At 37.0% G+C, this 14360-nt stretch overlaps 1 protein-coding gene and 1 long non-coding RNA gene across 6 annotated transcripts in view; one reads left to right on the top strand and one right to left on the bottom strand.

The window, feature by feature from the left end:
* Positions 1-3250, top strand: part of LOC146339901 (uncharacterized) — a 27641-nt gene extending 24391 nt beyond the window's left edge. Inside the window, exon 2 of the long non-coding RNA XR_014784396.1 lies at positions 1214-3250. This is a non-coding gene — a long non-coding RNA (uncharacterized LOC146339901). The remainder of the gene's footprint in view (positions 1-1213) is intronic.
* The window catches only part of CNOT2 (CCR4-NOT transcription complex subunit 2), a 72571-nt gene that overhangs the window by 3149 nt on the left and 55062 nt on the right, over positions 1-14360 (bottom strand). For 3 of the 5 annotated variants that reach the window (XM_084810499.1, XM_084810496.1, XM_084810501.1), the window contains exons 5-15: positions 13700-13882; positions 10767-10846; positions 9420-9545; positions 7744-7868; positions 6435-6555; positions 6171-6327; positions 4713-4774; positions 4551-4600; positions 3356-3456; positions 2277-2421; positions 1584-1607 (exon numbers count right to left, since the gene is read on the bottom strand). In XM_084810499.1, the coding sequence (XP_084666625.1) occupies positions 1584-1607; positions 2277-2421; positions 3356-3456; positions 4551-4600; positions 4713-4774; positions 6171-6327; positions 6435-6555; positions 7744-7868; positions 9420-9545; positions 10767-10846; positions 13700-13882 (1174 nt within the window). The remainder of the gene's footprint in view (positions 1-1583; positions 1608-2276; positions 2422-3355; positions 3457-4550; positions 4601-4712; positions 4775-6170; positions 6328-6434; positions 6556-7743; positions 7869-9419; positions 9546-10766; positions 10847-13699; positions 13883-14360) is intronic. The other 2 variants (XM_084810500.1, XM_084810497.1) reach the window with 1 other exon arrangement.

Below are 14360 nucleotides of genomic sequence, written 5' to 3' on the forward strand. Positions count from 1 at the left end.
GTTATATTGTGGTTTTAATGTTCTATATATTTTAAATTGTTTTATTGTGTGTTGTTTGGTTTTAATTTTTGTGAACTGCCCAGAGAGCTTCAGCTATTGGGCAGTATAGAAATGAAAGAAAGAAAGAAAGAAAGAAAGAAAGAAAGAAAGAAAGAAAGAAAGAAAGAAAGAAAGGCAGGCAGGCCAACAGCCAAGAAACAGAAAGGACAGAGGGAACATGTGGCCAGTCAAAGCAAATAGCACCAAACACATGAGCAAACAGGTTTTACTGCCCAATGATAACAATCAAAATCAAAGTAAAATAATCATCTCTCTCCCTCAAATGACTGACACAGATGCCCTACTGCCGACTGGGAAACAAGCAGTATGAACAAAGCAAAGGAAGGCTTTCAAAATCTGGGTGCCACCAAAGAAAAGGCTCTGTTCTCCTTGACCACCCACCCACCTTACCTCTCAAGGCTAGGGCACACAGAATAGAACCTCAGCAGAAAATCTTACTATCGGGGCAGATGCATACGGGAGCAGGTGGATCTTCAGATACCCACATCCCAAGACATTTAGATCGTTACAGGTCAAACCAATCCCATGAAGTGTAACCGAAAATAAAACTGGCTTTCAATTCAAATGTTAAGCTCTGAATGCACACCCTTCACTGTAGCAAATGTGAATATATGTGTTTGCCAGCACACTTCAAGGCACCCAGCAAACTTTGGAAAGCCTCTTCAACTTCCTGTCAAAAACATAACTCACTACCAGAGATGTGAAAGCCTGGGGAAAAAACTAGAAAGATTCAGGACACACATATGCCACTCTTTTTCTCTCTGAGGACTTGTTTTGCCCATATAAAAACAATGAAAATTTTGGAGGACGTTAAAAAGCCCCAATGAAATATGTTCTCTTTTGGAATAAGTGAAATACTTTTGAAGGCAAGGTTTTACTCATTCAAAATGCATAGTATGAAGATTCTTATATAAGACAGCTTACAGCATTAGAGAAGGATTTATGTGTATACCGTAGGCATACAAAACACTCAAATCCAAGATGCATTTTTGCACCTAAAGGGTGCAACCATCTTCCTGAGAGGAACATACAGGGCCTCCGCTGCTTGTGAATTGCTGCTTGCTTCATCTGGGTGACCTTTGATCTAGGTTGGAGATACTAGAAGCAAGTATCCTGTGTCTATTATTCTTTTGACTGTGTCTTTCTCTTGTAGTTACCCTTTTCAGCTCTTCCCCTCAAAGACACCCTCCTACAGACTGGGAAACAAGCAGTTTGATGGAGAATAATAAGGCTGGGAGAAGATGTAGCAGAAACCGAAAAAGACCTGTTGTGGATACCGAAGCTTCAGAGGAAAAATCTGCAAGTTTGGGCAAATATCAAGCTCTAACCAAGATCCACAGAAGGAAATTCTGAGTACTACAGCCACCTGGAAGTTCTGAGTAAACATGGCTAGGATTGCTCCATAAATTTCATAAATATGCAAAATAGTACAATTTTATATGCTAATTTATAAATGATGCATTTTATGTTATTAAATAATAAAGTTTAGGTTTTCCAAAGTTTAGAAATATTGCATATCTTACCCAAAATGTCTGGGGGGGATTTCCCTGAAAAAAATGGGGGTAAAAACAATTTTTCTCCATGGATTAAAATTTCTGGAAATTTTACATTTTCTACTCCAGATGAAGTAAGAGTAAACTATTGTTTTAAGAGGCATTCCCTAGAATGGGATTGAATTAAAAACAACAACACGGGTTTGTTTTTTTTGTCTATGAAGCTGGTTCAAGGATGTCGTCATTACATAATTAGTTATCCCCATGACAATAGTCTAAATATGTTTCAATCACTTACACAAGGCAGGGTTAATTGAAGCAAGCTGAAAAGGAGGAAAACAGCTCCCACTTAACTAGGGGATCTTGACATACTTCTGGTTCATCTTACGATAAGCATATGTATAAAAAGAGTATAGTCATTATCTATTGAAAAGATGGGTAATGGTCAGAATGCAAACACAATGAACTGAAAATGACCTAAGGTAACAGACTCTGGTATGCATCAACCTCCCCAACCCCAACCCCCACACAGAATCTCTATCCATGTAACAAGAATTCTGTGTTTAGAATAGAAACCCTATGGGTATAGCTTTGAATGTTCCTGTTTTTATAAATAAATACTAGTGAGATTATGCCACAAAGGAAACAGGAATTTAAGAGGAAAATGTCTTCAAAATATCGCATGCAGATTTTAAAGATTTATCTGAAGGAAAAAAAAAATACCTTAGCTACTTTTCTCCAGTTAAGACAGTCAAAGAAGTAGTATGTTCCCCTCTCATATGTATTGGTTTTCATTGTTGGCTCCATGCCTGGTGCTCTGGTAATCCATACTCTCTCTTCTTTGTGGTATCTCCAATCTCGGTTAAATCTATCATCATCCAACCAGGAAGGAAAAAAGCCTGTTATCTGGACTGATTGCAATTTGTTAAAATTAAATTAAAACTCATATATACCTTCTCCAACACTACTACTATAAATATGTAATGGTACATGCCATAATAACTTAACTGTTATGAAAAGAATGTTTATGTTATCCATCAGCAAAAATATTTTTGAGCATACATCAAATATCCTTTTGAGCATACTGTGCTATGCAAAAGTGGGTAAATTTTAAGAAGTATTAACATTCATTAATAAAATTATTTAAAAGACTGTGTGGAAAAGGTGGCTGTGGATTTAATAATGTGGAATTAATAATAATAAATTTTTGTGAATCGCCCAGAAAGCTTCGGCTATTGGGCGGTATAGAAATGAAATAAATAAATAAAATAAAATATTTGTCTCCAGAATTTTACATAAGTAATACAAACCTCTTACAAGATAGGTAGATCTCATTATTATTTATAAAAGCTTAGTTTATGGTTAAGAGATTTCAAGCAAACCTAGTTATGTTTTTGAACGATGGCACCAATCCAGGGAATAAAGTAGGAGGCTCAATGTCCACTGCTACACCCGGTGTATGCACATGCACACAATCCCTTCCTCCCCACAGCCATACACGCTCACAGTACCAACCCTCATCCCCTTCTAATGGGTGGGTGGCGGCCATCATCTGTTAAGTAGCATGTGCACACACCCCTATGCTGGATAACTTAGGGGTTCTCCACCACACACACAGAGTTGTGGGAAATCTACGAGCAGAGGCTTATTTCCACTTGCTGGGATGAAATTCCCCTACGTGGGACATATAAAAGTAACTTGCATTTGAAAAAACAACACAATTTAAAAAAAATCAAGTTAGGGCAATTCAAATAATTCTCTCCCTTTCTCCTAGTATAAAATGTACTGAAGTCTGAACGTACAGCTCTACTGCTGCTAATAGCTGTAATACATCTCCTCCATTCATGTAATAGAGATAAAACAGCAGATCTTCCCCATAGCGGCCAAGCTTTATTGCAGCCAACTGTAAAGAAAAAAAAAGATGAACACTTTTTAAAGGTGGGAGTTTGTATAAAGGCACTAAAATCCAATCTGAAACTTTTATTTATAATACTCCATTAAGGAGACTGTTAACAAACACATTACTCTGGCAAAATTCCAACTGGTTTCAATGAGACAAAAAGAGTAACTGGATTGTGAACCAGTCTTTTTCTAGCAATAAAATACGTCATTTCTCCCTCTAGTGTCTATTTTAATTTACCTATTTAGTAGTAATAGTTAATGAGGAAGATTTAGTCACATCATTTTGTTGTCCCTTGCATATTCATGGTCACATTATTCAATTCATTTACATAACTTGCATTAGTTCAGTAGTCCCCCTCACAGAATTGCATACTACCTATATCTGTTAAAATAAAGGCCTTTTGCTGTATTAGCGGGCAGGAGAGTGAAGTATTTAATCTAAGCTACAAGTCAAGATCCATTCAGCTGAAATTACAGCTGGTTCAAAAGAGGCTACTGCTTTAATGTAACAATTACATACAATAATTATTTCCTAAACAAAACATTAAGACTTTTCCAGAAGAAAATGTAAAGAAAAATTATACTGTATTAGTAGATAGTATTTACTGTATTAGTAAAACAATATCTACTAGATTAATAAAAAGAACTCTCATCTGTTCTCCTGAGATATAGAATAGATACCATTATTTAAAAAAAAATTACCGGTAACAAAACTCTAAATTATTCAAAGAGTTGCCTCACATTTTATGGACACTCTTTTGTTCTTTAAGAACATTGAAGAGGCACATATCATATCTGTGAAATGACCAAATAGGAACAATAATAATAACTGCTAAAAAAAAAATACTGATATACATTATCTCATAAACCCTGTTAGTATCACCATTCCAAAATTTCAGGTTCTGCAGGAGTAAGTGGTAGCAAGACTGAAAGAGTGGTTTGCCTCAGGCCATCCAGTGAATTAATAGTGGAGACAAGATTTGAACTGGAGACTTCATGGCTCACACTCTTAGCTACTACACATGTATTTGAGCTACATCTTTTTAAAAATAGCCTCTTATTTTATTTTATAAAGGGACAAGAAGGCATACTCACCTTATCCCTAATGTGAATGTTCGTTAAGTATTCGGATGGAACATGGAAGTCTAAATAAGAGAAAGAGAAGTGATTTAATTCTTCACTCACAACACTGATCCTCACTTAAGAATGTTAAGAGTATGTTTTATACACACACACACACTTCATAGTATACCCTACCTATATCTTGAGGTCGACAAGGTGAAGAAGCCCAAGGTGATGCAAATTTGGGATAAAGATTTCTGTGTAGAAAAACATCACTGAATTGATAAAGATCCGTTTTTCTCGCAACATTTCTATTATTTTTAACAATACTACTTCACACATATACACTGACACCGGAGTCATCTAGACAATACGATAGCCACTGAAAAAGCGATGTTGTATGGGCTGGCTCCATGCTGCAATGGTAACTGGTAATCACATGGGTTGCCTGTTCATCTGGTTACTTCTCATTCCAGCACTGCACCTCAGGCCTGAGAAGGATCATATTGCCATGTCCCTGTTCTTGCAAAAGGAACTGTACTATTCTGGAGGTTCCTTATACTCCAAAGAATGTGAAACAACTGTTCAGAACCGAACAGAGCTATGATGTTTCTGTTGAGGTTAAGACCAGTGGAAGCTGGTGGCTCTGATTTCAGTGGATAGGGTTCATCACTTTGGATAGCCCCTTCAGAGTTCTGGCTGGTTCTGACTGAAACCAGGATGGATTCACAGCCCCAACGAAATCAAAGCCACCAGACTCCACTAGTTATGGATACCCAGTTTCTGAAAGAACGGAGGGAATATAAATGAAGTGTCCAACTTAAAAGGTCCCATGTTCTAAAATTCAGCTTGCATTCACCATGTAATTTCTTAACCCTTTATAACATTAACTACCTTTAAGCTTACTCAATTTTCTTTCTGCACGATACAAGCACAAAAGAACTGTGCTGAGCCATGGTGCCAGGATTCTTTTTCTTCACACACACCAGCAAAGGCACTGAAAGCAGCAGAATCCTAAGCATGCTATTTACACAATGTACTAATTCCAAAATATATGCATCCCCATAACAATATCTTGTCATTGTCACATACATACCAGATACATTGTTAATAAAATCAAGCAGCAACGTTATTCTTAAGACATACTCTAAACCAAACCACTTTTCCATGTGTTGGGAAACTTGATTAACAGTATCAATGGCTTTTTCCCATTTAGCAATATGACATCAAAAGATGTTCATGTACACAATCTACCATATTACCTCTTGCTCAGGCAAATAAATTATTCAAGAAGAGCAGGAATTACATAATAAGTAAAAACAAATCCTTATACACATATTGTTATATAACAGTATATAAAAACATGTTGTCCACAATTGCATATAGATATCCTGAATTTGTATGTTTTAAAATTGATAAGTGAAATTCATTTACAGTCAACCACATTCTTAAAATGGAAGGGAATGGAAAAATCCTGATTTATTGGAAGCTTGTAGATCTGAACTTTAACACCCTGAATCTAATTGTGGTATTAAGCTTTGCTTTACTATAATTACATTTTCAGTTTACCTTAGAAAAATAACTTTGAAGTTTTGATGTTCAAGGCCATTACTTCAAATAACATATACAACACTAAAGCTGAAAACAACTTACTCAGGAGAGTTGAGATTGAGACCTAGAGTTGTCAAGTCACTTCCTAATGCGAGATGTACCATACCGGGGTCTGTCTCTGCTGCCCTGATAAATGTTAACAAACCAATCATTCCAAACTGGTCTGTCACCATCCCTTGAGGAATGTTGGTCACCCGACCTAGGCAAACGCAACACCAGATTAATCTCAAACTCTACAGAATCAAAAGCTTTTGAAAACATTTGTAAGAGAATTACAAGGGAAAGGGTAGGTGTCAAAATGCATACCATCAGGTAACACCTGGATCCCTTTTTTCTGCTGGTTGTTGTTTTGCGTTGTTGAACTTTTATCTCCAGGAAATTTAGGTCCATCTGCACTAGAAGATGTTTTGCCCGATGTATTCAAATTCTATTAAGAGAAAACATTGTGAGAAATTTAGTGCAAGAGTTATACATACATACTGCAATCCACAGCTCCCCTTTAGGTGTATATAATGATTTGTGTTCATAGACCCTGGTTTTCCCATTCTTCCTTCCTAATTGCAACTTTTTAGGTCAGAGATGGATTTTGAGGCTCACCTGAGTTTTGGGTACTGTGGGCTACTACCTGAAAATGGGGGCTCAGAAAACCAACTCCACAACGTGGTCCTTTGGATCAGGGCCTTAACTAAAGCAGAAATTCTGAATTTAAATCCTTAAAAGAATTAATTAAGATGATTTATCCACCTTTACATATGCTTCAGTGTCTGGCATCAGTAATGGACTTCATGAGGGCCAATAAACTGAAGCTCAGTCCTGTTAATATGGAGGTTCTATCCAAGGCAATGATTTTCAACATGTTCTGGATCACCCCACCCCGAGGAACAGTCCACAGTGTGGGGATGCTCCTAGAGCCAGCTTTGTCAATGGAGACCCAAGTCGCTTCTATGGTACAGAGTGTTTTCCACCAACTAAGGCAGGTGTGCCAATTTCAGACCCTCATGGACAGAGATAACATAGCCACAGTTATCCATGAACTCCAGCTTATTCTACTGTAACGTGTTATACGTGGGTTAGTTTAAAATACAGTCACTAGGCTGTTGAGAACATATCTCACCAGTGCTTAAAGAGTTGCACTGGCTTCTGATTTATTTCCAGGCACTATTTGAAGTGCTTGTGCTTACCTTTAAAGACCTACACTTGAGACCTGGGTAGCTGAAGGATCACTGACCATATATATATGCGTCATCTCCTGAGGCCTTCTGAGGCCTCCTTCCGTTGGAAGTGAGGTAGGTGGCAGCTGGAAAAAGGGCTTTCTCAGTTATGGCACCCTTTTGTGGAAGCTTGCCTGGCACCTACAATATTGTCCTTTCTGCGCCAAGCAAAGTCCCAGGCTTTTAATCTCTGACTGAACTGTTTATTATTTTTAATTGCTGCTGGCGGTTTTCTTTGTTTTAACATCATCATTATTATTATTTTGTCCTTTGTGTTGTAAGCCACCTGAGAATGTTTTTAAACTGAACAGTGCGATATAAAAGTGGATAAAAGAAAATAAAAACATGATCAAATTTCCTCAGAGCAAATTAAACTGCTCCTCTTTGAAACAGGAGACACTTACAGATTTACTGTCATCATTACTCGATGTAGGATCTTTGTAGTTGGAGCCTGGTAATGCTGGAAAATCTTCATTGTGTATTGAGAAGTCCTGGGTTTGCTCACTTGCTGGTTTTGTTACCATTCCAACTGTTTTGAAGATAAATGTACCAGATTAAACATTATAAAAATATTTTTGTGCTGCTATTGACTTTGGTAGCTTTGGGGGTGGGGGGAGTTACTGTTTCATTATTGTTGCTTCTTGTTTTAGCTTTTATGTTGTAAGCCACCCAGAGAATTTTTACATCGAAGGGTGGAATATAAATTGATTAAATATAATAAATATATTATCAAATTGCCTTAGAGTGAATTAAGCTGCTTTAACATCTTCGATCAGTGAAGGTTTCTACTTGCAACAGACACTGAAAGAAGAAATTTAAAACAAAAAGCCAGAAGAAAGTGAGTATCTGCAACGGAAGTCTGTTTTAGACTTGTTGGGCTGGTTCAAAAAGTTGCGGTCATTTTGAATATTCAGCACCTGGCCATGGCTTGTCATGTTGTGCAAACCTGGGCAATGGGGGTTGTGCGATGATGGGCTGAAGCACACCATGGCTTAAATAAGCTGTGGTGGGCCATTTTGACTGTCAAACTGAGTCATTGACTGTATATTGTTGTTGTTGTTTAATAAGTCAGTACTCTAACATTATTAAAATAAGGGGAAAGGGGACAAAACAGCATGTTTTCTAGAAAAAATTGTAAATAGTATTTAAAAATATTTAACAGCAAGCTGCTTAAAAAGCAGCCAAATATATTATTATTTTAAAAAGAAGTTTTCAACACAGTTTAGTTGTATCTCCTTGCTATATATTCTAGCATATCCACATAATCTGTAACACAACAAATCACTGTAATGGTTTATGGTGACAAAGTGCAGGAGAAAAAATGCAAGTGCTTAACTGGTAAATCTGACTGTAGATACCCTCTAGACACAATGCTTTGATCCTTATTTCACAAAAGTAGGCCAAGCCATTCAACGTTTGAAATATGGAATTCTAGGTCCAAAGAGCAGCACTCTTTTCCACAACAATGAAAAGTATCTCAGAGACAACTGTTCTGCTCACATACATATTAAAAAATGCAGTAAACTAGTTGCGGATTACTATGCAAGTGGAACAAGAAGGGGGAGGGGGGAAGAAAGTGAAAACAGACAATTGCCTCTCTCATCTATTTGGAAATGAGGACTTCCTTGATTTTAAGAACTCAGCCTCTTTTTGTTCTTTGACTTTATTTTACTGATTCTAGGAGCGCTAAAATAAACAGTATTTGGCCACTGGCTGAGGAATGCTGGAAGTTGTAGGCCTTTTCTCTGTCTGAACATACATAGGATTGCACCCTTAAACTCTTAGTTGCTTTCATAAACACTGAAGACATTGTGGCCAAATACTGTTTATTTTAGAGCTCCTAGAATCAGTAAAATAAAGCCTAGGCCTTTATTAAAGATGCTATAAAGTTTTAGATAGAAACAAGATAATGTGAAACTATTTTTCTATAGGAATGTCAACAGTTTCTTCAGCAAAAGGAGAACAGTGTCAAGTTGGATGTTTGTTTTTTAAAGTCTGTTTTTTTAAATGCCCATGGTACCTTGTCACAATAATGGGGGATTTTCTGAAAAGATACCAGGTTTAAGGGATACAAACTCACCATAGGGTGCCCTTCCAGCTAGAGGGTTTATTAATGGAGTTGGGTTCCCACTTCCTTCCCTTCTGTTTCTGTCTGCTAGTGCTGGAAAATCTGAAAGGTCCAGTCCTGTCACATTTTCACTGCCATCTAAAAGAAAATACATTCAATTCATATTTTTTTCCTCTTTAAAAGATATGTTTCTTGGGAAACATATATAAATGTTGGATCATAAATAGCAGCATAACTCTCTAGCACCAGTATATGCATGTTACCTTCTTGTCCTACAGCCACAGGAAAATAAAGAACTTTAAATGGAGAGACCAAGCAAGACAGGGTCTGACACACTCAGCAGAACATGAGATGTCTAGTGCAAATCTATGCATGTCTACTCAGAGTCTCACTGAGTTCAATAGGACTTATTTCCAGATTAGAGTGTATAGGATTACAGCTTTAACCATAAAGTAAAATAATATTCTTTATTTTATTCATTTATTTTATTACATTTTTGTACTGCCCAATAGCCGAAGCTCTCTAGGCATCACCTGGGAACTGCACACACAAAACAATTAAAAGTAAAGTAGCAAAGCTCAAAGCTGTTGCGGTTACAGCTAGCTGACAAGAGCTTTAAAAGATGAAGCAATGGCATTACTGACAACGTATTAGAAAAGGTACATTTACAGAAGGGGTTTACTGTTTGTTTACCACTGGGACTACAAATGACGGACCTGTACCACCACTATAGAATTTACATTTAACTACGAAGAGTCTGGTGTTAAATTACCAGTGAATAATCCAGCAGTAGTTCAACACATCCTAGAGAAAACAGCATTTAAAAAAGAGGTGGTATGCTGTTGTGTAGCCAGCACAAACAACTGAGAACCAAGAAAACCAATGAATATTTAAGTTTGTAAATAAAAATAAATGTTGTTAGCATTCTAAGAAAAACCCAAACCTTGAATCACTCATAACTATTTATAAACAAACATCACGGGTTAGATACAGACTTTGTCTTCTGTGAATGGAAGGGCTCTTTCTGTTCACAGAAGGCTTTTCATTCAGTGGAACGATCCACTAGTGGAAGGGCTGAGGCAATGTTTGCCAATTCCCTCTCTCCCCTTCCAGCACTGCCATCACCTCCCACACTGTTCTGGACTGTCAAGCCAACCCCCCAAACAGGTTTTTTTGAGGGTGCAAAGGGCTCCAAGGAAATTGGCAAAAGTCGCCTCCCCCTACTTCTGCCAGTGGGAGTGAATCCTGGATCCAAGCTCATTACTACACAAATTTTGTAACGAGAAAAAAAGATTAAAATATGCACAAAGTATGCTTTCAACCAAGTCTCTAAAGTGTGTGAATTTAAAGTAGGCTTACCTGTTCCATTAAAAATGTTACTTGATAAAGAGTTGTTCATTCCAAATGCCTGATTCCTGTTCATCCCAAATCCAGACATACTGACATACAGAGAAATGCCGGGGGGGGGGGGGGGGCACACACACACAGAGAGAGACAGAAATTTAATATATTTAAATCACCTTATCTTAACCTGTAGGAGATGGAAGGAGGAAATAATACATGACCAGCATTTCACTGTGTTTGCCTTTTATATGCCTACTCTATCCCACCCCCTAATTAATTACTTTACACATAACAGAACAATCTAAGTACTGCCTGGCTTGATAACGGAACCAATGAGCTTAAATAAAAATCCCAAATTTTTAAATAAAACCTATACAATACTGTTGACATCTCAATATACATTGGTCATATGGACTGAAGAAATGACCTGTCAGTTGTGGATGAACACATTGACTAAAATAGGTAGAGAGCTAATGGGCTCCAATTGGAAAACTAGTTAGATGCTACAGACCGTTGTTTTCTTTTTGAAGCTGGAAGGAACCTATGCCAGCAATCCACCTGTGAACACTTAAGGAACCTATCTGTAGTACAAGCTAGGATCCCATGGAGTGACTCTACCCATAAAAGCAATCCAGAAAAAAATAAAAAAATCTAAACCTTCCGAGTGAAGATATTGTGCACCATTATATTACATAAAAGTCAAGATAGTAAGGAATTAGGTGGTAGCAGCTGTCCATGAACATTTATATAATTTTAAAAATTGATGAAATTTTGCACTAAAAGATGCCAAGGAACAAAAACTTACTGGACGCAACAAAGCATCTAACGCATTTAGCAGGGAGTATATTCCAAGGTTGCTTTGTTTGGAACAAATCTTATCATGAAAAATGTTAGGCTGGCATTGCTGATAAAAGAAAACTCTCGAACAGAACAAGGTGTGAAGTGCAACTCTCATGATATACAAAGAATAATCATCCTAGCAAGCCCTCAAAACAACAGAGGAAATACAAAACCTCCCCAGGAAGTAGTGAGATCACATGTAATACTGAAAACAAATCAGTACGTGGTTAAAAAAATAATAACGAAGATATCTTAGTTATTTCAGACTTGAGGCATGCTCATAAGCATAAAAGTATTTTGATACTCAGTCTCTCTTCCTGTTTCTCCCTTTCACCAACTGTTTATTTTTCCATTTAGCAACTTCTTCATTTATACTCCAAGCAGTCTGCGGGGAACATAACGATTTGGTTTAGCCGCACCATCTGTCATTTGGGAGAGGTCACAGCTAGGAGTATAATAGGAAGGCTATTAACTTGTTCTCCGTAAGAGATCAGATGCAAGAGGAAACTTGTTTTATTATGTTCTTTGGAAATGAGTATTTGATATTCAGATTCACAAGTCAGGATTCTTTAAGTGAACAGAGTGTAACTGAGAAACAGGAGTGAACAATCAGATCGCATTCCCTTCACTCCAATTTCTTCAATACATTGTTCAGAATAGTTTCTACTGCTTCTCAGAAAAATGAATAATGTCTAAACAGTTACTGTTTTAAGAACAGCCCTTGTTCAAAATATATTTTAGGTGAATATACATTTTTCTCTCTTACTGCCCTAGTAATTTACGTTTTTCTAAACACTCATCTTCCTAAAGTTAAGTAATACCAACAGTGCACCTCTACCACATACACACACACACAAAATTCAGTAAGGCGGTGTTATATATCGGTCAACAGACCCAACCACTGAGAAGATTTCTTGGGTAACAAAGTTCACAAGCAGAGGGGGCTTCACTGTATACAAAACTAGTGAGAAGGACCAAAGCCAGCTTTTCTCACTGTCTGAGGTCTAATGAAGAAAGAATTGGTCTCCAATAGTGAATAATTCAACAGCTATTCAAGACTTGGACAGCACTATTTCCAGACCAAGAGAACAACCTTTAAAAAAAAAAAAAGCTCAACCACTTTATAAAGTATTGTTAAATCCTATCCCAAAGATTTGAGGACTTGCTCATTAGAAGTCACATCTATCACATATCTGTTTCCTGTTCTGAGGATCTATGTTACATATCCTGCAACTTAAATACAAAATATAAAAGATTCTTCTTACTTTCATGTTATTTTTGCCTAAGATTATAAAGAAATTATTGCTGCATACTAAATGCAATTTTTTATTCACAAGCATCAAAAATTAAATCTGAGTGGTTTAATGTCAGGGAAAAAGAACCTAGCTCTCAATCCAGGAACTTGAAAGGACGAGGACAATACTTTGGACCAGAAAGTATTTATTTGAAGTTTGACTTCTTTTCCCAGTTCTTTTATACAAGCTTGGATTGGGAAAAGTAGATGATAGAAGCTACGTGATCCAAAGCGCCTTGTAATACTCCTACAAGGGTTAAGTCTGTGTTAGAGGCCACATGTAATAATCTCTACAGCTCTGCTAGGAAACGCAGCTTGTCAGGCATGAGGAGTTTATGTTGGAAGGAGTAAGCTCTTCTACATACATGATGCTCACCCTATGGGCCTTTGGACTGGGACAGTCATTACGTTTTAGTTGAAGCCTGGCTATGAGACTCCCTAATCTTAATATAAATTTATTGAAAAGCAGCTTTGCATATTAAATAATTACATTTTGATTCAAACATATTTATTTGATACACAGGTTTTTAGAAGGAATTTAGTTTGTGCAGCTGCAATAAGAGATAACATTTCAAAGTAAACCTATTTATTTCCCCATTAAAAAGGTTTACCTCCCTCAATTTGTTATTGTAAATTTTATTTATTTATTGTACTTCTAAACAGCCCAATAACCAAAGTTCTCTGGGTGGTGCACAATACATTAAAAACATAATACAAAAAATAAAAAGAGTTGCTACTAAAACTACTACTACTACTAAGCAAAGGTATATTGTTTAGCCCACTGAGACAAATAGCAATAATGATTCCATTTTACCTGTTCACAGTAAAAGGTTGTCGAGAGGGTTGTTGCTTTGGCATACAGATTATGCTGGGTGAGCTTCGGTTAGGGCTGCCTAATCCTGAACTGCTCATGCTGTTTGTCCTGCTGGGAATTCCAATGCCCTGACCAACCTGGGAGTGGTTCATCATATTCCTAGGATTCATAGGCAATATACCCCTGAAAAGATGATCCAATAAAAATAATGAATATGTTCAGCATATTATTATTTACAAACTGTCAAAGCTTAGTCTCACAAGTAGTTTGGACACAGACCACAGTTTTCAGAATTGCTTCAAAATAAATTGGCCGCTTTATAAAGCTGTGCATGCAGAGTAAGACCAATGCTCCATCTAAGGCAATACCATCCAGCTTGACTGGCAGTGGCTCCCAAAGTTTTTTTCAGATGCAGGTTTTTCACAGCTCTGTCAAGCTCAGTTTTTTTAAATGATATTAGCAGTCAAGACTGCTTTCTATAAAAACCACATGCCGAGTTTAGAGAAGAGGACAGAGTTTGTCAGACCAAATGCAAATCCTTAGTAAATATTCTTATGTCAGTTAAACCACAACATCTCTATAACTGGTAACAGTACTCCTAGGATATCACCTTGAATTGCTGTGTAACACACACTATTTTAAACAAATACGCACAGCAGAA

Source organism: Heloderma suspectum, chromosome 7 (assembly GCF_057233095.1).
Source record: "Heloderma suspectum isolate Gila_16-S chromosome 7, 16-S_ref, whole genome shotgun sequence".
Lineage (NCBI taxonomy): Eukaryota > Metazoa > Chordata > Lepidosauria > Squamata > Helodermatidae > Heloderma > Heloderma suspectum.